The 24,110-nt window shown below is 61.2% G+C and overlaps 2 protein-coding genes across 2 annotated transcripts in view; one reads left to right on the top strand and one right to left on the bottom strand.

Moving 5' to 3' along the window:
* The window catches only part of SHANK3 (SH3 and multiple ankyrin repeat domains 3), a 123,780-nt gene extending 110,782 nt beyond the window's left edge, over positions 1-12,998 (top strand). Inside the window, exon 21 of the mRNA XM_038153588.1 lies at positions 11,953-12,998. Coding sequence (XP_038009516.1) covers positions 11,953-12,499 — 547 coding nt within the window. The 3' untranslated portion in view covers positions 12,500-12,998. The remainder of the gene's footprint in view (positions 1-11,952) is intronic.
* A 7,344-nt stretch (positions 12,999-20,342) lies between these two features.
* LOC119708211 (fibril-forming collagen alpha chain-like) lies at positions 20,343-22,089 on the bottom strand. The gene is made up of 2 exons (XM_038154321.1): positions 21,004-22,089; positions 20,343-20,941 (listed from the first exon to the last, which is right to left on the bottom strand). Exons 1-2 carry the CDS (start codon positions 21,780-21,782, stop codon positions 20,773-20,775), a joined length of 948 nt encoding a protein of 315 aa, XP_038010249.1. The 5' UTR covers positions 21,783-22,089; the 3' UTR covers positions 20,343-20,772.
* Between the last annotated feature and the right edge of the window lie 2,021 nt (positions 22,090-24,110).

The following is a 24,110-nucleotide window of genomic DNA, read 5'->3' as shown; positions in this document are numbered from 1 at the left end:
GGACCCTGAGGGGTCTTGGAATTCCAGAAGGAACAGGGACACTGAGGCGACCTGGAATTCCACAGGGATGGGCACAGGGAGGTGGCCTGGAGTCCCCAAAGGGGACCGTGAGGTGGCCTGGAATCTGGGAATGGGGACGCCGAGGTGGCCTGGAGTCCCAGAGGGACAGGGACACCAATGTTCCCATAGCTGATCCCCCCCCAGCCTTTCCGACAGCTCTGGATCCATGGGATTGACGGAGCAGCTGCCATTTGGGAATCAGCCTGGAATTCCTCCCTCCCCACATTCATCCTGAATTCCCAGCAATTCCTTGCAAGCTCAGGGAATTCCCTGCTCCAGCGCAGTCCCCAGCGCCTTTCCCTGACCGATCCCTGTGGGAATGCTCCCTTGGAACCCTGGGAAGCCCCGATCCATGGCTTTTTCCCGAGCTCTAACTCCGGCTCTGTCTCCTCCCAAGCCGGGCGTCCACGGAAGGACCTTTGAGCCGAGGGACTGGGAAAGAGCCCAAGGAATTCTGACAGTGGGAACGTCAGGTCACAGCTCAGGCCACTGACGGTGACAATCCCGGGACCAGGGACACCCGGGACGGTGACAATGGCAGCGGAGCAAGGGGACAACTTCCCTTCATCCGTGGTGGCCCTTGGTGGCTGTGTCCAAGAGCAGCTTCCTCGTGTTTAATCCAAAACCCTGGAATTGTTGAGGTTCGAAAAATCCCTCTGATCCCACCGAGTCCAGCCATTCCCAGCCCTGCCCCGTGTCCCCAAGTGCCACATCCACACGGCTTTTAATCCCGCCGGGAACGGGGGTTCCACCCATTCCCTGGGCATCCCGTTCCAGCGCTTCATAACTTCTCGGGAAGGAGTTTTCCCAAAAATCCAACTTCACCTCGAGGTGATCCCCTCTTGCTCCCTTGCCCCGGCTGGAATTCCCGTCCGGGATTCCTGGAGCGGTGGCGGGATCCTGGAAAAGCCCGGGATCCTGGGAAAACCCCGCTGAGCCGCGGGAGAGGCTCGGGATGTGCCGGAGCCGCTCCCGCTGCCGGGAGCCGCGCGAGGCCGAGCGCGTTCTGCGTGTGACATCCGTGTCCCCAATAAAGCTGACGGTGACCGTGACGGGTGTGTGTGTGTCATTGGGGACACGGCCATTCCCAGCATTTTGGGAGACGCGTTCCGCGCCCGGAGCCAGCTCCGGCTCCGGATCCACTGCTCCAGCGCTCCAGGCGGCATTCCCGCAAAATTCCCGCGGCATTCCCGTCCCGTGTGCCCGCCCGGCCCTGCCAGGCTCCCGCCATCCATAATCCCAATTGGATCCATCTTCCCAGCCTCTGGGACTCACCGGGAGCATCCCAAACATCCCAAAAGCCCTTTGTCTGTTCCAACCGACTGATCACGGTTTAATTCCCAAGGAATTCGGGATGTGGCAGGCCCAGGATTTGTCCAGGTCATTCCCAGGTAGAGCTTTGTATTTTCCTCTGGGATTTGGAAGGAGGCTCCAAGTCCAGAACTGTGGGAGCTTTGCCCATCCCAAGGGTTTTCCCAGCTAAATCCCAGCCACAGATCTCCAGCTTTTCCCAGAGTTTTCCTTGGCATTGGTAAATCTCTGAGGCAGGTTCCAGGAGAGTTCCGAGGTTTTGGGGCTCCAAAGGGACCTGGCTCCTGGGGACTTCCAGGAACATCCCAAATATCCCAGTTTGGAGCTCTGGATCCCAGCTCGATGGAGCTTTTCCAACGGCTCCTCAGAATTTCCAGGAACGTCCCAAATGTCCCATTTTGGAGCTCTGGATCCAGACTTGGGGGAGCTTTTCCAAGGAGTTCTGGGGAGTTCCAGGAGCATCCCAAATATCCCAGTTTGGGGCTCCAGTTGAGGCAGGGCTTTGCCAAAAGGTCCTGGTTTCCTGTGACTCCCAGGAGCATCCCAAGTGTCCCAGTTTGGAGCTCTGGATCCAAGGGAAACTTTTCCAAGGTTTTTGTTTGTTTTTTTTTTTTTGTGTGTGTCTTTTCTCATGCCTTTGTTTCTCTTTAACCCCAAAAAGGCTCCTGGGAAGCGGAATTCCAGCTTCCAAAGGGAGCGTTTCCAGTGCTGCTCTGCAATTCCATGAATTCCTTTGTATTCCCACAGATCTGAGGGAGAAGGAGAAGAAACTTGAGCCCTTTGGGGTTTTAGTTCCTTTTAGGGTAAAGCTGCCTCTTTTTCTCCAATCCTAAACGAACTCCGTGTCCCGAGAGTGGTGTCACATCCCAGCAAAAGCTTGGAAAAAACACCCCCTGTTTCCTTGTAGGCTTGGGGGCTTTTCCCGGGGAAACTCCCACAGGAAGCAGGGATTTGGGATGCAAATCGAGGGAATTGGCTGTGGGGAGGGAAGGAGAAGGGAGATTGGGATCGCGGAGTGAGGGAGGGTGGGAATAGAGGGGGTTTGTGCGGCAGGGAGGGGTGGGGACGAGGTGGCCGCTCTTGGAGAGGAGGTGGCCGGGATTGAGGAGGAGTGGCCGGGATTGAGGAGGAGGTGGCCGGGATTGGGAAGGAGTGGCCGGGATTGAGGAGCAGGTGGCCGGGATTGGGAAGGAGTGGCCGGGATTGAGGAGGAGGTGGCTGGGATTGGGAAGGAGTGGCCGGGATTGAGGAGGAGGTGGCCGGGATTGGGAAGGAGGTGGCCGGGATTGAGAGGGCGATGGCCAAGTTTGGGAAGAAAGCGACCAGGATTGGGAAGGAGGTGGCCCCCTTTGGAGAGGAGGTGGCCAGGATTGAGGAGCAGGTGGGAAGGAGGCGGCCAGGATTCGGAAGGAAGTGGCCGAGTTGGGGGAGGAGGTGGCCAGGATCGGGATAGAGGTGTCCCCCCACATCTGGAGAGGAGGTCACCAGGATGGTGGAGGTGGCCAGGACTGGGAAGGAGGTAGCAAAGTTTGGGAATGAAGTGGCCAGGATGGATTGGGATGGAGATTCCAGGATTGGGATGGAGGTGGCCAGGACTGGGATGGAGATTCCAGGACTGAGATGGAGATTCCAGGACTGGGATGGAGATGACCAGGACTGAGATGGAGATTCCAGGATTGGGATGAAGGAGACCGGGACTGGGATGGAGGTGACCGGGTCTGGGATGGAGATGACCAGGACTGGGATGGAGATTCCAGGATTGGGATGGAGATGACCAGGACTGGGATGGAGATTCCAGGATTGGGATGGAGATGACCAGGACTGGGATGGAGGTGACCAGGACTGGGATGGAGGTGACCAGGACTGAGATGGAGATTCCAGGATTGGGATGGAGGTGGCCAGGATTGGGATGGAGGTGACCAGGACTGGGATGGAGGTGACCAGGATTGGGATGGAGGTGACCAGGATTGGGATGGAGGTGACCAGGATTGGGATGGAGATTCCAGGATTGGGGTGAAGATTCCAGGATTGGGATGGAGATGACCAGGACTGGGATGGAGATTCCAGGGTTGGGATGGAGATTCCAGGACTGGGATGGAGATTCCAGGACTGGGATGGAGATGACCAGGATTGGGGTGGAGATGACCAGGATTGGGGTGGAGGTGACCACACTGCCAAAGGTTACACCCCCTGCGTTCTCCAGCCACCCTGGAGCTGATGGATGGGCTCCATGGGTTCCACTTCCTGTGGGAAGAGGCCGCTGCCGGGGTCCCCAGGCACAGTGGGATCCCCTGGATCCCCTCCCCTCTGGCTTTCCATGGAATTTCCCCGGGTTCTCAAAGGCTGGGGACCTTCCCCACCAGCAGAGCTCAGGGAGGTTGAGCTGTGGAAAACCGGGAATTCTGGGGGGGGCTGCACTGAGAGGACCCTTCCAGCCCTTGATCCCAGATGATCCCAAGGTGCCGCGGGATCTGGGAAGGGTTTGATGCCTACAAGGAGACAGGGTCCCAGCACGTGTCCTGTCCCGGTGTCACCGTGTCCCCGCGTCACCGCTCCGCTGGCTTCTCCCATCCCGGCATCACCCATCACCCTCATCCCAAGGAAACGGGCTTTTTGGGAAGTTTTGGGAAGAGCAGTGGGGGGGCTGCCTGGAGCTCCATGGGATGAGCTCCAGGTCCTGAGGGAGCCTCCGAGTGGGAAGAGTGGAAGCGTCCCCACGTTCCCATCAAACTGGGCTTTGTCACCTTTTCCTTGAGGTGGGAATCATGGGAAAAGGGTTTTTCCTTGGAGAAATCCAGAGGGATCCGTTCCAGGTGGAGTTCAGGGAAGGAGGGAGCTCCGGATGTTCTGCAGGATCTCTCATGGGAAGAGATTGGCTTGGGAAGGCCCAGGGGCAGCACTCGAGGAATTGGGAATTTTCCTATGGATTCCAGCCTGGAATCCCCTTTTCCTGCTGGGATCAGAGGAGGAAAAAAGGAATTTTAGTTACAACCTCCCTGACCCTGCCAGAGCTCCCTGCTGGAGCTTCCCAGATGCCGGGATTGCTCCGGATTGTCCCTGCTCCGAGAAGGGCCAGGACAGAGCTCACGGATAAATCCCAATCCCAAACTGGGATCCCAAAACCGCTCCGGACAAATCCCAGCTGGAGCCTGAGACCCCCTTGGGTCTCTTCCCCATACCTGCTCCAGCCCGGGCCCCTTGGGAAAAACATCCCAAGGGGATAACCACGCGTCCTTCCCAAAAATTCCCAAATCCACATTCCCAAATGTTCCCAGACTCCGTTCCAATGGCAGCTCCCAACTTCTGGCATTCCCGAGGTGTCCCCGCTCCCGGCACAGCTCCGGCATTTCCTGCCTGTTCCAGTGCAGAAAGGGATAAAATTGGGAATAATCCAGGGGTTTTGGGGCGTTTGGAGCCGCCATTCCAAGACTGGAAGCTCCTGGTCCTTTTCCGGGCGGGATGAGGCCATTCCCTCCTTCCCAACAGCACAACCTAGGGATCCCGGGGAACTTCCACAGGTTATTCCCTCTGGGAAGCACCGAATCCCCGGGAGCATCCCGTGGCCTTTGGGGGTGGCCAATGGCACCGTCACTGTCACCAGCCCCGGGGGGACATGGAAAAACTTGGGAATTTTGTGTCGGCTGCTCGGTGTTGTTTTGGCTGTGGGGCATTTTTCTCATGCATTTGTTGTTTCCTTCCTTCCTTTCCCAAATCCCTGCCTTGCCCAAATCCCTCTTTCCAATATCCCTGCCTTTCCCAAATCCCCGCCTTTCCCAAATCCCCGTTCCTTCACAAATCCCTCCTCCTCCTCCTCCTCCCCAAATCCCTGCATTTCCTATTTCCCTGCCTTTCCCAAAACCTTCTTTCCCATTTGCCTTCCTTTCCCAATTTCCTCTCTTTCCCAAATCCCCGATCCTTCCCAAATCTCTACCCTTCCTAAATCCCCTGCATTTCCCATTTCCCTGCCTTTCCCAAATCCCTCTCCTTCCCAAATCCCTGCCTTTCCCAATTTCCTCTCTTTCCCAAATCCCCGATCTTTCCCAAATCCCCTGCATTTCCCATTTGCCTGCCTTTCCCAAATCCCTCTCCTTCCCAAATCCCTGCCTTTCCCAATTTCCTCTCTTTCCCAATTCCCCATTCCTTCCCAAATCCCCCCATTTCCCATTTCCCTGCCTTTCCCAAATTCCTCTTTCCCAAATCCCTGTTCCTTTCCCAAACCCCTGTTCCCTCTTTTCCCAGCCCTCCCAGCAGCTCTGTCGCTGTCCAACCCTCCAGGCTTTGGCTGAATCCATGCAATTCCAACCGCCCCATTCCCGGCCGGCCACGCCCTCGCCCATCCCACGGGAACCATCCCGATCTCCCCCCAATTCCAATTCCCACCCCCTCCATTCCCCCATTCCCAATCCCCCCCCTCTCCCCAAACCCAGCTGGGGGTCTCCACTCAGGGAACACCGAGGCCGGATCGATTCCCGCGGTTCTCCCGGCCCCGAATCCCTCGGGATCGACGTCCGGTGGCTTCTTTTCCGTGTGGCGCTTCCCGGACCGGAGCTAACATTTCTCTCATTGCCTCTTTTCCTGCTTCCATGTGCATGTCCCGCTGCTCTGTCCTAGATCCGCCTCTGGCCTCCGGAGGGTGGGCGAGTTGTGTAAGTGAGCACGTTCCCATTCCATAGCTCCATCCCACCGGGAATGTCCCATTCCTCACCTGTCTCTTCCCCGTCCCCGCTGCCGCCCCCGCTCCCGCCGGCGTTCCCGAGGTTTCGGGAGCGGCCGGAGGGAGCGGCGCCGGCTCCGGGATGTGCGCGTCCCTCGGGAGCATGGCCCTGTCCCTGTGCTGTGGTGGCGTGTCCGGCTCTTCCCGCTGGTGTTCCTGCTGAGGAAATTCCCGTCGGGATCCCGGGAGATCGGGGCCGTGGGCTGGGATAGGGGTGGGAGATCCCGGAGCAGCTCGGTCGTCCGGGAAGGGTGGGAGAGACACCAGGAAGAGGGGAAAGGATCCCAGGAAAGATGGGGAGATTCCAAGAAAGGTGGAAAAGACCCCAGAAGGATGGAAAAGATCCCAGGAAGGGAGGGAAAGACACCAGGAAGTGGGAAAAGAGAAGGGCGCCAGGAAAGGTGGGAGAGGATCCCAGGAAGGGTGGGAGAGGTCTCAAGGATGTTGGAAGAGACTCCAGGAGAGGTGGGAGAGATCCCAGGAAAGGTGGGAGAGATTCCAAGAAAGTCGGAAAAGACCCCAGAAGGATGGAAAATATCCCAGGAAGGGAGGGAAAGACACCAGGAAGTGGGAAGAGGAAAGGTGGGAGACCCCAAGAAAAGTGGGAAAAGATCCCAGAAAAGGTGGGAAAAACACCAGGAAAGGTGGGAAAACACAGGAAGTGTAGGGAAGAACACCAGGAAAGGTGGAAGAGACACCAGGAAAAGTGGGAGAGGATCCCAGGAAGGGTGGGAGAGGTCTCAAGGATCTTGGAAGAGACTCCAAGAAAGGTGGGAGAGATCCCAGGAATGGTGGGAGAGATCCCAGAAAGGGGGAAAGGATCCCAGAAAAAGTGGGAAAGACCCCAGGAATGGTGGGAGAGATTCTGGGAAAGGTGGAGAAGACCCTGGGAAGGACACCGGGAAAGGGGAGTGGAGCATCCCCATTCCAATCCCAGCAAACCATGGATGCACTGGGATCCATCCATAATTCCCCAGGGTGGGGAGGTCCCGGGTCCCACTCTGGAGCCAAAATTCCATGAGACAGAGGTGGGAGCTCCTGGGATCCTGCTCCATCCCAATCCCCCAGGGAAGTCACCTGAGGCCGCAGCAGGAAAATCGGGATCCAGGGATTCCCCTTTCGCCAGCCATGATTCCAGGATATCCCAGTGGCTTCCAAAAGCTCTGGAAGGACTCCCCAGCCTGGGATGGGACAGCAGCGGGATCCCGGGAAAAGCTGTTCCCACTCCAGCTCCCTTGGAGTGGAAGGGGCAACCCATGGGATTGGGAGGGCCGGAGAATTCCCCCTGGGAATTTCCCAGCGTGCATGGCCGGCTCTGTGCTCCTGGTTGTGCTTCCTCCGTGTTGTCCCCGTGTCCCATCCTCGTGTCCCGTTCCGTGTGCGGAGCTCCGGCTCCATCCGTGTCCCGGCTCCCGGAGCCGTTCCCGGTTGATTTTTCCTTGTCCTTTTCTGCCGAGCGCTGAACTCCCGAGGCCGCGGCCCCATCCCGGGAGAGCGGCGCCGGATCCCGATGCTCCGGGAATGCCGGGGGCCGCGTTCCCGCTTTCCCGACGGCTGCTGGATGCCATTCCCAGGGAATTGCTCTGCTCCCGGGTGGAGCAGAGGCGTGGGATGCTCGGAAGCTCCCGGCCTGCTCCGGACCTTTCCGGGAACACCCGGAGCGGGGTCGTTCCGGAGGCTCCTCTCAGCCGGGGGGTGGGCTCATCCCATCGGATCCAGCCGTGGATTCCTCCCCTCAATCCCGGCACCGGTGTCACGGAAATTCAGGATATCTGGGGGACACCAGGGGGAACTGTCCCCTGTGTTGGCACTGGGGGCACTTGGATCATCCTGTGGATCATTCCAGGGCTTATTCCAGGACTCATCCCAAGGTTCCTCCCTGGGCTCATCCCGAGGTTTATCCCAAGGTTCCTCCCTGGGCTCTTCCCTGGGCTCATCCCAAGGTTCCTCCCTGGGCTCATCCCAGGGCTTATCCCAAAATTCCTCCCAGCCTCATGCCAAAGCTCATCCTGGGGTTCCTCCCAGGCTCATCCCAAGTTTCCTCCCTGGGCTCATCCCAAGGTTCCTCCCGGGGCTCATCCCAAGGCTCCTCCCAGGGCTCATCCCTGGGCTTCTCCCGGGGCTCATCCCTGGGCTTCTCCCGGGGCTCATCCCACAGCTCCCGGGTTCTGGACAGCAGGAATTCCGTGTCCTGCTCCCACACCTGCTCCTGGATCCTTTGGGATGGCCACATCCCATCCACCGGAGTGACCGGGATCAGGAAAACTTCGGACAGTGTTTGATCCTTGCCCAGAATCCCTGCCCAGCTCCCAGAATCCCTGCCCACTTCCCAGAATCCCTGGCCACTTCCCAGAATCCATGCCCAGCTCCCAGAATCCCTAGCCACTTCCCAGAATCCCTGGCCACTTCCCAGAATCCATGCCCAGCTCCCAGAATCCCTAGCCACTTCCCAGAATCCCTGCCTGGCTCCCAATATCTCTGCCCACTTCCCAGAATCCCTGGCCACTTCCCAGAATCCCTGCCTGGTTCCCAGAACCCCTGCCCAGCTCCCAGGAAAAGCCAGGGGTAGGGTTAGGGTGAGGATTGGGATCAGGATCAGGGTTGGGATCAGGGTCTGGATCAAGGTTAGGATTAGGATTGGGATCAGGATCCAGATCAGGGTTAGGGTCACCTGTGAACTGGGATCGGGATTAGGGACAAGTTTAGGATCAGGGTTAAAGCTGGGGTCAGGATTAGGGACAAGTTTAGGATCAGGGTTAAAGCTGGGGTCAGGATTAGGGACAAGTTTAGGATGAGGGTTAAAGTTGGAGTCAGGATTAGGGACAAGTTTAGGATCAGGGTTAAAGCTGGGGTCAGGATTAGGGACAAGTTTAGGATCAGGGTTAAAGCTGGGGTCAGGATTAGGACAAGTTTAGGATCAGGGTTAAAGCTGGGGTCAGGATTAGGGCTGGGACCAGGATCAAAATCAGGATCAGGGCTGAGGTTAATTTGGAGTCAAGGTTAGGGCCAGGTTTAGGTTCAGGGTTAGGATCAAGGTTAAGGTTAAGTTTAGGGTCAGATTCAGCTCTAGGATTGGAGCCAGGGTTAGGATCAGGATCAGGGGCAGAGTCAAGGCTGGGATCAGCTTTGCACTTGGGGTCAGGGTCGGGATCAGGATCAGGGTTGGAATCAGGGTCAGGGTCGGGATTAAGATCAGGGCTAGGATTAGGGTCAGGGTCGGGATTTAGATCAGGGCTAGGATTAGGGTTAGGCTCAGGGTTAGGGCTGTGTTTGGGATCAGCTTTGGAGGAAGGTCCATCAAAAGGAAGATCCATAGGATCCATTGGAAGGAAGATCCCACAGGAAGATCCATGGGAGGGTCGGAGGAAGATCCTTGAAAAGGTTGGGAAAGGTCCTTGGGAATGTTGGGAAAACCTCCACCGGGATGTTGTAGAAAACCCCACAGGAAGGTCGGAGAAGACCTGTAGAAGGCCAGGAAATGTCCATAGGAAAATCAGGAAGATCCATAGGAAGGTTGGATGGAAGATCCATAGGAAGACTGGAAAAACGTCCATGGGAAAACTGGGAGAAGATTTGGAGGAAGATCCAAAGGAAAGTTGGGAACAGGTCCACACCAAGGTCGGAGAAAGGTGGGTGGGGTCACAACCCCTTTGGAAGCTGCAACGGGAATTGTGGGAGACAATTCCAAGGGTTTGAGGTTCCACCACGGAACACCGGAGCAGCCGCACAGGAGCCTCACCAAGGAACAGGGAATGATCTAAATGATCCCAGGAGTGATCCCAGACATTCCAGGAGTGATCCAAATGATCCCAGGAGTGATCCCAGACATTCCAGGAATGATCCAAATGATCCCAGGAACAATCCCAGTGATCCCAGGAATGATCCAGATGATCCCAGGAACGATCCCAGGAATGATCCCAGTGATCTCAGGAATGATCCAAATGATCCCAGGAACAATCCCAGGAACAATCCCAGGAACGATCCCAGGAGTGATCCAAATAATTGCAGGAAAGATCCCAGTGATCCCAGGAATGATCCAAATGATCCCAGGAACGATCCCAGGAACGATCCCAGGAACGATCCCAGGAACAATCCCAATGATCCCTGGAACGATCCCAGGAATGATTCCACTGATCTCAGGAATGATCCAAATGATCCTAGGAACGATCCCAGGAACGATCCCAGGAACAATCCAAATGATCCCTGGAACGATCCCAGGAATGATTCCACTGATCTCAGGAACAATCCCAGCGATCCTAGGAACGATCCCAGGAATGATCCCAGGAACGATCCCAGGAACGATCCCTGTGATCTCGGGAACAATCCAAATGATCCCAGGAACAATCCTAGAAATAGTCCAAATGATCCCAGGAACGATCCCAGGAATGATCCCAATGATCTCAGGAACAATCCAAATGATCCCAGGAACGATCCCAGGAATGATCCCAATGATCTCAGGAACAATCCAAATGATCCCAGGAACGATCCCAGGAATGATCCGAATAACTGCAGGAAAGACCCCAGCGATCCCAGAACAATCCAAATCATCCCAGGTCATCCATCTTTTCCCTGTCAGAGCTTCCCGAAGGTGATTCCTCCTCTGCTGTGCCAGGAAAGCAGAAAAATGGGAATTATCAGAAATGTGGCTCAAAAATGGGAATTGTCGGGAATGGGGCTCATCCTGCAGACCTTCAGCCACGTTCAGCTCATCCCTTCGGAGCCGTGGATTTGTGGGATCCTTGGAGCTCATCAGCATTCCCAAAAGCAGGAGGTGGCAGTGGTGGATCCCAGCAGCATTCCAGAGCGTCCTGGTTTTCCAGGAGGGAGCTGAGATGGGAGGCCGGGCAGGGAAACTGAGGCACCGGGATGTGGGAAGTTTATGGGATAGCTCTGAGGACAAGTGGAGCAGTAGGGATGGGGTGGGGTGGGGTGGGATGGACCTCAAAACCCATCCAGGGACACTTCCCAGTGTCCCAGGCTGCTCCAGCCCCAGTGTCCAACCTTTCCTTGGACATTCCAGGGATGCAGGGGCAGCCCCAGCTGCTCTGGCAATTCCAGCCCAGCCAGGAATTCCTCATGGCCAAGATCCCATCCATGGCTGCCCTCTGGCACTGGCAGCCATTCCCTGTGTGCTGTCCCTGCAGGCCTTGTCCCCAGTCCCTCTGCAGCTCTCCTGGAGCCCCTGCAATGTGCTGGAAGCTCTCCCTGCATCCTTCCCTTCTCCAGGGGAACATTCCCAGTTTTCCCAGCCTGTCCAGAGCAGAGGACTCTGATTTTCTTGGATTCATCCAGGTGTCAGATCCCTTTCCTTCCCCATTCCCTGTCCATCCCTCGGGGACAATGGCAGGATGGGGACAATGCCAAGGGGACAGCACCGCTTTGAGGAGCTTTGTCCCCATCCAAGATTCCCACGGTGGCACAGCCAGGGGGGTCCCACATGTCCCAGCGCCAGGGGGACACCGGCCCGGCCACCCCTGGCCACCAGGTGACCGTCACCAGGGGTGTCCAGAGGGTTCCCCCAGCCCGGGAAAATGCTGGAAAGTTCCCTCTTCTCCCAGCTTTTCTCCGCTGGGTCGCTCCCATTCCATGTGGGATCAGCACGGGACGGGGGGGACGGGGCAGGACGAGGCACAAGGTCCTCGTCCCCAGGGCTGGGGACACTTGTGGGGCGCAGAGCCGTGCCAGGAGGGCAGGACCGGCCGGGAATCCCCAGCCTGGAGGCGCTGCCGGAATCTTCGGGATGCGTCCCCACCCTGTGTACCCGCCCCCCGACCCCGCTGGATTCGTGTCCCCATTCCCAAACCCGGCCTCACCCCTTCCCTCTCCTCTCTTTCCCCCCCCCCCCCGCCTCCCCGCTCTCTCCGCAGACTTTTCAGTAGTTTAGGAGAACTCAGCACCATTTCCCAGCGCAGCTCCGGCACCACCTTCACCGTGCGGCCCGGCAGCCGCTACCCCGTCACCCGCCGCACGCCCAGCCCCGTCAAACCCGCGGCGCTGGAGCGGCCGGAGCCGCTCAGCACCGTCCGGCCCTACGGCCTGACGCCCCCCACCATCCTCAAATCCTCCAGCCTCTCCATCCCCCACGAGCCCAAGGAGGTCCGCTTCGTGGTCCGCAGCGTCAGCGCCCGCAGCCGCTCCCCGTCGCCGTCGCCGTCGCCGGGGCCGCCGCTGCACACGCTGCACCCGCCGCGGCCCTTCATGCAGAAGCCGCTGCACCTGTGGAACAAGTACGACGTGGGGGACTGGCTGGAGAGCATCAACCTGGTGGAGCACCGGGACAAGTTCGAGGACCACGAGATCGAGGGCACGCACCTGCCCGCCCTGACCAAGGAGGACTTCGTGGAGTTGGGGGTGACCCGCGTGGGGCACCGCATGAACATCGAGCGGGCGCTCAAGCAGCTGGTGGACAGCTGACCGCGCCCGGAGCCGCCGTGGGAAGGGCGGGGCGGCATTCCCAAGCCAAGAAAACCCACCGGGATTCTCCTTCTCCTTCTCCGAGCGCTGCACTGAGGGCGTGGAGCCGCCCCCCCCCCCCCCGTCCCCGGCTCCCGCCCGCTCCCGCCCCGGCCCCGCGCCGCCTCCGGCCCGGGAATGTTGCATGAAATTCCTCCTCGCTCCCGTTCTCCCGGAGAGGCCGGCCTGGACATCGCTCCGTGTGGCCCCAGCCCCGGGGTGGCACCGGCGACACGCGGGGACGCGCCGCGCTGGTGGCACCTCGGGGGCGACGCGGCCTGGCCGGAGCAGGCGGGTGGCACCTGCGGAGGTGGCACCTCCCGGGTGGCCCTGCCGGGCTCGGAGGTGCCCCAAGATCCTGACGAGTCCCAGGTGGCCCTGCCGGGCGGTGGCCCCAAGTCCTGACACCCCCCAAGTGTCCCCAGCAGGGTCAGAGGTGGCCCCAAGTCCTGACCTCCCCCCCCCAGGTGTCCCTGGCAGGGTCACAGTTGTCCCTGCCGGGCTTGGAGGTGGCCCAAGGTCCTGAACCATGCCGGGTGTCCCTGCCAGGAGGTGGCACCAGGTCCTGAACCCCTCCAAGCGTCCCCAGCAGGGTCAGAATTGTCCCTGCCAGGAGCTGGCCCCGGGTCCCCCCAAGGGGGGTGGCCCCGAGTCCTGAACCCCCTCAGGTGTCCCTGCCAAGAGGTGGCCCCGGGTCCTGAACTCCCCCAGGTGTCCCTGCCAGGGGTGGCCCCGGGTCCCCCCCAGGTGTCCCTGCCAGGGGGTGGCCCTGGGTCCTGAACTCCCCCAGGTGTCCCTGCAGGAGGTGGCCCCGGGTCCCCCCCAGGTGTCCCTGCCAGGAGGTGGCCCCAGGTCCCCCCCAGGTGTCCCTGCCGGGGGTGGCTCCAGGTCCCCCCCAGGTGTCCCTGCCGGGGATGGCCCCAGGTCCCCCCCAGGTGTCCCTGCCGGGGATGGCCCCAGGTCCCCCCCAGGTGTCCCCACCGGGCTCGGAGGCGGCGGCTCCAGCGGGGCCATCCCGGCGGCGCTCCCGGAGAAAGGAAGCAAGGAAGGAAGCAAGGAAGGAAGGAAGGAAGGATGAAGGAAAGGAGGAAGGAAGGAAGGAAGGAAGGAAGGGCCGGGAAGGCTCCAGCGGCGGCCGTGCCACCCCGAGCCGTGCCAGGCCGTGCCAGAAGAGCCCCCCCCCCGCCAGGCGGACCCCCCCGGACTCTGAGCTGCTGCCCCGGCCGGGTGAGAGGGAGCGAGGAGCGCATGGATCGAAGCATGTTTGGGAATGTCGGGAGGCTGGGGGGGGACGAATCCCGCAGCAAAAAAAAAAAAAAAAAAACACAAAAAAAAAAAAAAAAAAGCTTTGGCAACGTTTAGAGGGGAGGGGGCGGGGGGTGGGAAAGGTTTGATTTCCTCTGGGCTTGGGGGTCTTGTTTTTTCCGAAGGGGGGAAAAGCGTTGGTGGGAAATTATTTAATCTCCGTGCATTTATCTAGAGAGCAGCTGATAAGCCCCACGAGATAACGAATTACAGGATCCTCCCCTCCCGCCCCTACACACACACACACACCCCTTCCGGCCCCCCCAAAATCCTGCTCATCCCTGGTTTTGCATCTTTTTAAGCAGCTCTATATTTGGAAAGAGAGAGTATCTATATATCTATATCTCCAGAGCTATAGCCACCTGGGTTTTTGTTAGGATTTTCCTAAAACGATTCCTGTCTCTGGACTGGAGGAGACGCTCCCGGGACGCCCGTGGCTCCTGGGAGTTTTTAAGCGACTGAATGAATGTGAAAAAGTCTTTTTAAACACACCACAAAAAAACCCCTAAAACTCCCCACCCCCCGAAACAGCTCCTTTCAGACGCTCTGGATTTGTAAAAAATTCGGAGAAATCACAAAAAAAAAAAAAAAAAAAACCACACACACACACACACAAAAAATACAAAAAAAAAAAAAAAACCCAAAAAAAAAAAAAAAAAAAACAAACTTGCGTTTTGGGACACACCGAGTCTTCCAGGCACACAGCAGGGAGGTCCCCGGGGGTCGTGTCCCCGATTTTGGGGGTCCCAGGGCTGGTGGTGGCCACGGGGACAAAGCCCGGAGGGAGGAGGGGGCGCTGCCGGGATCCCGACCCCGGTGGCGGTGTCCCCCAGTGCCACCCGCGTGTCCCCCGGGCTGGGGCGGCCAGGGCGTGCCCGGCTGGCCGGGAGGGGAGGGCTCGGTGGTCCCAAAAGCCGAGGCCCCCAGGAAGGCATTAACAAAACTCTTCTGGTGCTAAGAGGGGAGGACAGGGAGCTCCGTCCCGACCCTCAACATCTCCGAACCTTTCCGACCTTGCCAGGGAAAAGGGCCCGGAGCTGCCCCGGGGTGTCCCCAGGATGTCCCCCTGTCCTATGTCGGGCTACCGGGGCCTCCCCGGGATGTCCCCTGCCCTGTGTCGGGGCACCGGGATGTCCCCGGGATGTCCCCTGCCCTGTGCCAGGCCACCGGGCTGTCCCCAGGAGGGTCCCCGGTGCCATCTCCTCGCCCCCGAGCCCTCATCCCCGTGGCGACACCCGAAGCCACCGGAGGCGCGTGGCCTGTCCCCGTCCCCGGTGGCGTCCCGGTGTCCCTGCCGGGAACGGGGAAGGGCCCGGAGCCGGCCCGGTGGGCGACGAGCCGGGAAAAATATAAAATATCCCGGGGAAAAAAAAAAAACAAACCAGGGAATGCCGGGCTCGGTGAGCCCCGGCACCTCCCGACCCCTCCCTGCGCCACCGCGGGCGCCACCGCGCCCGCCAGGTGTCCCCTGCCGAGCTCAGGTCCTGCCCCTCGGCCGTGTCCCCGCAGCCCCCGCGATGTCGCCAGTGTCCCATCCCCGTCCTCCCCCCGCGCCAAGCCAGCGCCTGTGTCCCCAGACCTGCCCTGCCAGCCCCGCTGCGTCACCAAGTGTCACCCTCGCCCCCCGAATGCTCTGTGCCAGCCCCGCCCACGGGCGCCTGCCCAAAATCCGCCCTCCCGCGCCCTCTAAACGCAGCCCCGCCCTGTGCCCTCCCACCGGGACCCCAAATCCATCCCACCCGTGCCCCCAAATCCAGCCCCACCCTTATCCCCCAAATCCATCCCACCTGTGCCCCCAAATCCAGCCCCACCCTTATCCCCTAAACCCATCCCACCTGTGCAACCTCCCCCAAATCCATCCTACCCGTGCCCCCAAATCCAGCCCTACCCTTATCCCCCAAATCCATCCCACCCGTGTCCCCTAAACCCATCCCACTCTTTCCCCAAATCCAGCCCACCCTTGTCCCCCAAACCCATCCCACCTGTGCCCCCAAATCCACCCCACCTGTGCCCCCCATATCCATTCCACCCAAATCCCCCAAATCCAGCCCCACCCTGTGCAATCTCCCCCAAATCCATCCCACCCAACTCCCCCAAATCCATCTCACCCGTGTCCCCCAAATCCATCCCCCCGTGCCCCCAAAATCCATCCCACCCTGTGCAATCTCCATCAAATCCATCCCCCCGTGTCCCCTCAACCCATCGCACCCGTGCCCCCCAAATCCACCCCACCTGTGCCCCCAAATCCATCCCACCCAACTCCCGTGAATCCAACCCCACCCTGTGCAATCTCCCCCAAATCCATCCCACTCTTTCCCCAAACCCATCCCACTCTTTCCCCAAATCTACCCCACCTGTGTCCCCAAATGCCCCAAATCCACCCCACCCCGTGCAATCTCTCCCAAATCCATTCCACCATTATCCCCCAAATCGATCCCACTCTTTCCCCAAATCCACCCCACCCACATCCCCCAAATCCACCCCACCTGTGCCCCCCAAATCCACCCGACCTGCGCCCCCAAATCCATCCCACCTGCGCCCCCCAAATCCATCCCACCCTGTGCCCCCAAATCCACCCCACCCTGTGCAATCTCCCCCAAATCCATCCCCACCCGCCTCACCCGGGCGGTGCCACCCTCACTCAGTGTCCCCGCTGTGTCCGGCACTGCCGGGACACTCCGGGCACAGGGACAGGCTGGCAGCTCCCACTCCAAATCCCACCCCCGATCCTACCCCAGATTCCACCCCAAATTCCACCCCAAATCGCACCCCAAATCCCACCCCAGATTCCACCCCAGATTCCACCCCAGATTCCACCCCAAATCCCACCCCAGACAATCCCGTGCCACCCTCCTGTGCCTCCCCCGGCCCCCTCCGCTCCGTGTCCCCCCTGTCCCCGTGTCCTGTCCCTCCGCCACCTCCCGGCGCTGTCCCGAGTCCCGCCGCGCATCCCGGGCTGCTCCCGGCCCCTCCGCATCCCGCCGGGAATGCCGCACGCGGGAATGTCGCACGTCGGGAATGCCGCACGCCGGGAATGCCGCACGCGGGAATGTCGCATGCGGGAATGTCGCGTGCCGGAATGTCGCACGGCGGGCGGAGCACGTCCCGGTGCCATGGCGCGGGCTCCTTCCCCAGCTGCGGGATTGGGGAATTCCCGGGAATTCCTCCGCCTGTCCCTTCCCGGGGATCGTGGCCGTTTTGGCCGCGCCACCCCGCGCCTGGCACCTGGCTGTCCCCGCCTTGGGGACACGCGGGTCCCCTCGGAGCCCCTCGCGAGCGCTCGGCTTGGCCAAGGCCCTGCGCGGCCAGCGCTGGTCCCGGCTGGGCCACCCTCGTCCCCTGTGCTGGCCCTCGGCACGTCCTGGCACTGCCCAGCCTGCCTGGCACTGCCCACCTGACCACCCTGCCTGGCACTGACCACTGTGACCACCCTGCCTGCCCACCCTGACCACCCTGCCTGGCACTGACCACCCCAGCCTGCCACTGACCCCCCTGACCACCCTGCCTGGCACTGACCCCCCTGACCACCCCAGCCTGGCACTGCCCACCCTGCCTGCCCACCCCTGCCTGGCACTGCCCACCGTGACCACCCTGCCTGGCACTGCCCACCGTGACCACCCTGCCTGCCCACCCTGCCCACCCCTGCCTGGCACTGACCACCCTGCCTGACCACCCTGACCACTCTGCCCACCCTGCCTGGCACTGACCACCCTGACCACTCTGCCTGGCATCGCCCACCCTGCCAGGCACTGACCACTCAGCCTGCCCACTCTGCTTGGCCACCCTGACTACCCCAGCCTGGCACTGACCGCTCTGCCAGACACTGACCACTCTGCCTGCCCACCCTGCCTGGCACTGACCCCCTGCCCACCCTGCCAGGCACTGACCACCCTGCCAGGCACTGACCACCCTGCCTGACCACCCTGCCAGGCACTGACCACCCTGCCTGCCCACCCTGTCTGGCGCTGACCCCCCTGCCCACCCTGCCTGGCTCTGACCACTCTGCCTGGCGCTGACCCCCTGCCCACCCTGCCTGGCTCTGCCCAACCCTGCCTGACCCCCCTGCCCACCCTGCCTGGCGCTGACCCCCTGCCTGCCCTCCCTGCCCTGTCCCTCCCCCCGTCCCACCCCTTCCCCTCCCTCCCTCCCCACCTCCCCGCAGCCCCCGGCAGCCCCCGGCGCTCTCGGTGTCCCCTGGGTGTCACCGGTGTCCCGGTGTCCCCTCGCGGAGCCCCCCCCCGGTGTCCCCCCGGGCTCCGCCGAGCGCCGCCCGCTCCACGGGCGCGGGTGGAAGGTGACAGTGGTGGCCTGAGCGCGGGCAGCCCGGCGCCGTCCCGCCGGGTGTCCCCGGGTCTCCGCCCCTTCCGCAGCTGTTTTTTGGGGCCACCCCGAGACGGAGACCCCCCCGCCCGCGGCCGCCTCTCGCCGCCGAGAGGCCGAACCCGCGGAGCGCAACCGCTCCGCTCAAGCTCGCTCTGGGACCGGAGAGCTGTGCGCCTTCTCGCCATTTCGGAGGAGCCTTCCTCTCCCTCCTCCTCCTCCTCCTCCTCCGCGCCCCTCGAGGGCGGAAATGGCGGTGCCCGCTCCGCGCCCGCGGAGCCGCGGCCGTGCCCGCCCGGCACCCCCAGCTCCCGCTGAAGCAGCTGCAGCCGTACCTGTGTTGGCGAACACTGAGTGTCACCCGCGCCGCGGGGACACCACGGCTCGTCCCAGTCAGGCCCCACGCCAGAGAAGGCGACTTCCACCCGCGCTGCCCGTCCCGGGAGCGCCCGGGGCTGCCACCGAGCTGCCCGCTGCGTCCCCGCAGCCTCCTCGTCCTGCTGTCCCTCTGTCCCCTGTCCTGTTTGTCCCTGTCCCGTTTATCCCTGTCCCCTGTGCCACCCATCCCTGTCCCCCGTGCCACCCATCCCTGTCCCCCTGTCCCTGTGCCACCCATCCCTGTCCCCCGTGCCACCCATCCCTGTCCCCCTGTCCCGTTTATCCCTGTCCCCTGTGCCACCCATCCCTGTCCCCCTGTCCCTGTGCCACCCATCCCTGTCCCCCTGTCCCGTTTATCCCTGTGCCACCCATCCCTGTCCCCCTGTCCCGTTTATCCCTGTGCCGCTCATCCCTGTCCCCCTGTCCCGTTTATCCCTGTCCCCTGTGCCACCCATCCTTGTCCCCCTGTCCCGTTTATTCCTGTCCCCTGTGCCACCCATCCCTGTCCCCCTGTCCCTGTGCCACCCATCCCTGTCCCTGTGCCACCCATCCCTGTCCCCCTGTCCCGTTTATCCCTGTCCCTGTGCCGCTCATCCCTGTCCCATTGTCCCGTTTATTCTTGTCCCATTTGTCCCTGTCCCCAGCCCCTCTCATCCTTTGTCTTCTGTGTCACTCATCCCTGTCCCCTGTGCCACTCATCCCTGTCCCCTTGTCCCGTTTGTCCCTGTCCCCCTCGCCACTCATCATTTGTCCCCTGTGTCACTCATCCCTGTCCCGTTTATCCCTGTCCCGTTTGTCCCTGTCCCCAGCCCCTCTCATCCTTTGTCTCCAGTGCCACTCATCCTGTCGCCTGCCCCGCTCATCCCCATCCCGTTCACCCCTGTCCCCTTGTCCCGTTTGTCCCTGTCGCCTGCCCCGCTCATCCTTGCCTCCGTGCCACTCATCCTGTCCCGTTCATCCCTGTCCCCAGCCCTGCTCATCCCTGTCCCCTGTGCCACTCATCCTTGTCCCCCGAACCCGTTCATCCCTGTCCCCAGCCCCTCTCACTCCTGTCCCCTGCGCCACTCATCCCCGTCTCCTGATCAGGTCATCCCTGTCCCCAGCCCGCTCATTCCTGTGCCCCGCTCCACTCACCCTGTCCCCCGCCCTCGTCATTTCTGTCCCCTGCCCTGCCCATCCCTGTCCCTGCCCGTCCCTGTCCCCTGCCCGTCCCTGTCCCCTGTCCTGTCCATCCCTGTCCCCTGCCCGTCCCTGTCCCCTGTCCTGCCCATCCCTGTCCCCTGCCCGTCCCTGTCCCCTGTCCATCCCTGTCCCCTGCCCGTCCCTGTCCCCTGCGCTGCCACGGCGATGTGGCAGAGCTGGACAAGGGACTTCCAAAAGGCCATCAGGGTCCCCGAGCGAACTGGCTTCACCCGGGGCGGCCCCTCCAGCTGCCAGCACAGACCCCCGCTGTCCCCTCCGTGTCCCCCGTGTCCCCCCGGTGTCCCTCTGCACCCCCAGCCTGTGCCCCGCGGTGCCACCGGCTCCGGGGTGGCCCGGTGCCCGCGGCCAGGGCCACCCACGCGGTGCCACCGCCGGGACCCCACGGTGCCGTTCCCAAAGCGCTGTCCCCGCTTCCCGCGGGGGGCGGAGCGATTCCCGGTGTCCCCAGCTCCCGTCCCCGCTCCGGACATCGCCAGGGCCACCTTGCCTTTGAAAAGCCATCCGGGAGAAGGCAGAGCGGGAGCCCAGCTGACCCCTGACCCCGGCCTGGCCCCTCGGCCGCGCTGACCCCCGGGTCACACCGACCCCTCGGCCCTGGGCCGTGCCGACCCCTCGGTCACCCCCGGCTCTGCCAGCCCCCGGGTCACACCGACCCCCCGGTCACAACGACACATCGGCCATGCCAAACCTTTGGCCACACCGACCCCTCGGCCACGCCAGTCCCGGGGTCACGCCGACCCCTCGGCCACGCCAACCCATCGGCTGTGCCGACCCCTCGGCCGCATTGACCCCTCGGCCACGCCAGCTCTGTGGCCGTGCCAACCCCTCGGCCGTGCCGTGGCCGCGCCAACCCACTGGCCAGGCTGGCCCCTTGACCACACTGACCCCTTGGCCATGCCAAGCCATCGGCCGTGCCAAACCTTTGGTCAGCCCTCAGACCCATTGGCCCCACAGCCACCCTGACCCCACAGCCACCCTGACCCCGAAGCTGTGCTGACCCTTTAAGCACCCTCGGCCACGCCAATCCTTCAGCCATGCTGACCCCTCGGCCATGCTGACCCCTCGGCCATGGTGACCCCTCGGCCGTGCCAATCCTTCGGCCATGCCAATCCTTCGGCCATGCCGACCCCTTGGCCACCCCTTGGCCCTTTGGCCATGCCAACCCTTTGGCCGTGTTGACCCCTGGGCCATGCCAACCCAACGGCCATGCCGACCCTTTGACCACCCCTTGGCCACGCCAACCCCTCGGCCACGCCAACCCATCGGCCGTGCCAAACCCTTGACCAGCCCTTGGCCATGCTGACCCCTTGACCACGCCAACCCCTCGGCCACGCCAGCCCCTCGGCCGTGTTGACCCCTGGGCCATGCCAACCCAACGGCCGTGCCGACCCTCTGACCACCCCATCCCCTCGGCCATGCCAACCCCTCGGCCGTGTTGACCACTTGGCCATGCCAACCCATTGGCCGTGCCAAACCCTTGACCAGCCCTTGACCACGCCAACCCCTTGGGCCACGCCAACCCCTTGGGCCACGCCAACCCCTTGGCCGTGTTGACCACTTGGCCACGCCAACCCATCGGCCGTGCCAAGCCCTCGAGCGCCCCTCGGCCGCGCTGACCCTTCGACCACCGCTTGGCCTCTTGGCCACGCCGACCCCTTGACCACGGCTCGGCCACGCCAACCCCCCGGCCGAGCCGCCCCCGGCCACGCCGCCCCCGGCCGCGCCGCCCCGGGGCCGCGGCGGTTACTGTGATTCCTCTCATGGCTTCTCCACCACTCGGGTTTTCCCGCTGTACAAAGGGAGACACTTTTCCTTTTCTTTTCCCCCCGCGCCCCGCTTCCAACGGGGTTTTTTCCCCCCCCGCCAAGTTGTCGATATTTTTCCGTTGTCCAGCCCGGCGCCATCGCCCCCCCCTTCCATCCGCCCGTCCGTAGCCCCGACTGTGACAAAGAGCAGAACCCCCTGGGGTCACCCAGCTCCCGGGGGGGACCCCGGCCCCGCCAGGCCCATCCGCGGCGGCCGCGCCCTCGCCGCCCATGCATGTGCCACGCCCTCACGCCCGCTGCATGTGCACAGCCCGGCCCCGCCACACTCTCGGCCCCGTCCCCCAGCCGGACTCACCCGTGGGTTTTCGTTCCGTTTTTAATTTCCCAGGGTCAGTTTGACTTCACCCTTAATTTTTGTATGGATTTTCGGAGGAGCTTTCTCCTTCTCCGGAGTCAACGGAGGCGCGGCCATTCGCCTCCCGCCCTTGACGTTGTGATACACATCCCCCACAGAGATCTATGTTTCTTATATTATATTATTATTATTAATTATTATTATTATTATGTAATAAATTTATAAGAAAGCTCCGCCTGGTCCTGTGGTCGCTCGGGTCCCGCGGTGGTCCCGGCCCTGCACGAGGGGGGGACAACGGGAGCCCCCCAGGGACACAGCCCGCTGGGTGAACTTTGGGGTGTCCCCGGTGAATTTTGGGGAGTTCCTGGATGAGATTTTGGGGTGTCCTGGTGGAATTTTGGGGTGTTCCTTGTTGAATTTTGGGGTACTCCTTGATGAGTTTTTGGGTATTCTTGAGTGAATTTTGGGGTGTCCCTGGTTGAATTTTGGGGCGTTCCCAGTTGAATTTTGCGGTGTTCCTGGTTGAATTTTGGGGAGTTCCTGGATGAGATTTTGGGGTGTTCCTGGATGAGTTTTGGGATGTCCCCTGTTGAATTTTGGGGTGTTGCCAGCTGAAATTTGAGGCATCCCAGATGAATTTTGGGGTATCCTTGGCTGAATTTTGTGGTGTTCCTGGATGAGTTTTGGGGTGTTCCTGGATGAATTTTGGGGTGTCCCAGGTTGAATTTTGGGGTGTCTCTGGATGAGATTTTGGGTACTCTTGAGTGAATTTTGGGGTGTTCCTGGTTGAATTTTGGGGAGTTCCCGGCTGAAATTTGAGGCGTCCCAGATGAATTTTGTGGTATCCCTGAGTGAGATTTGGGGTGTCCCTGGATGAGATTTTGGGGTGTCCCCGGTTGAATTTTGGGGTGTCCCTGGGTGACATTTGGGGTGTCCCTGGATGAGTTTTGGGGTGTCCCTGGGTGACATTTGGGGTGTTCCCGGCTGAAATTTGAGGCGTCCCAGATGAATTTTGGGGTGTCCTGGTGGAATTTTGGGGTGTTCCTGGACGAGTTTTGGGGTGTCTCCGGTTGAATTTTTGGGTGTTCCCAGTTGAATTTTGGGGGTTTCCTGGATGAATTTTGGGGTGTCCCCGTTGAATTTTGGGGTGTTCCTGGCTGAATTTTGGGGTGTCCCCGTTGAATTTTGGGGCGTTCCCAGTTGAATTTTGTGGTGTCCCTGGATGAGTTTTTGGGTACTCTTGAGTGAATTTTGGGGTGTCCCTGGTTGAATTTTGGGGTGTCCCTGGATGAGTTTTGGGGTGTTCCTGGATGAGTTTTGGGGTGTTCCTGGTTGAATTTTGGGGTGTCTCTGGATGAGATTTTGGGGTGTTCCTGGATGAGTTTTGGGGTGTTCCTGGTTGAATTTTGGGGTGTCCCTGGTTGAATTTTGGGGTGTTCCTGGATGAGTTTTGGGGTGTTCCTGGTTGCATTTTGGGGAGTTCCTGGATGAGATTTTGGGGTGTCCCTGGATGAGATTTTGGGGTGTCCCCAGTTGAATTTTGGGGTGTTCTGGGTTGAATTTCAGGATGTCCCGGCTGAATTTTGAGGTGCCCCAGTTTAATTTGGGAAATATTCCCAGCTAAAATTTGAGGTGCCCCTCAAATTTTGGGGTGAATGAATTTTGGGTGGGATGGATTTTGGGGTGTCCCTGGATGACATTTGGGGTGTCCCTGGGTGAATTTTGGGGTGTTCTTGCATGAGATTTGGGGTGTTTCTGGATGAGTTTTGGGGTGTCCCTGAGTGACATTTGGGGTGTCCCTGGGTGCCATTTGGGGTGTCCCTGGGTGCCATTTGGGGTCCCTGGCTCCCACAGGTGCCACACCAGTGGCACAAAGCCGCTGTCCCCAGTGTCACACCCCCGGCAGTCCCCAGTGTCACACACCCCGGCCACCCGCTGGTGTCCCCAGGGCCAGGGCAGGGGGTGGTGGCACTCACAGCCTGGGCATGGGGGGACCCTCGGGGGGCACGGCCCGGGGACAAGGGACAAAGGGACAGGGGCTGGGGGTCCCCACTTGTCTGGGTGTCCCCAACTCACCTGGGTGTCCGCCCTGGATGTCCCCAGCAGCGTCCTCAGCATTGTCCCACCAGTGTCCCCAACACTGACCCCACCAGTGTCCCGGGACTGTCCCCAACGCTGCCCCCAGCGCCGTCCCAGGGCTGTCCCCACCCTGTCCCTAGGACTGTCCCACGCCTGTACCCAGCAC

The sequence above is a fragment of the Motacilla alba genome, chromosome 1A, assembly GCF_015832195.1.
Source record: "Motacilla alba alba isolate MOTALB_02 chromosome 1A, Motacilla_alba_V1.0_pri, whole genome shotgun sequence".
Taxonomy (NCBI): domain Eukaryota; kingdom Metazoa; phylum Chordata; class Aves; order Passeriformes; family Motacillidae; genus Motacilla; species Motacilla alba.
The sequence above is the reverse complement of the archived record's forward strand: the minus strand, read 5'-3'. Positions and strand labels throughout refer to the sequence as shown.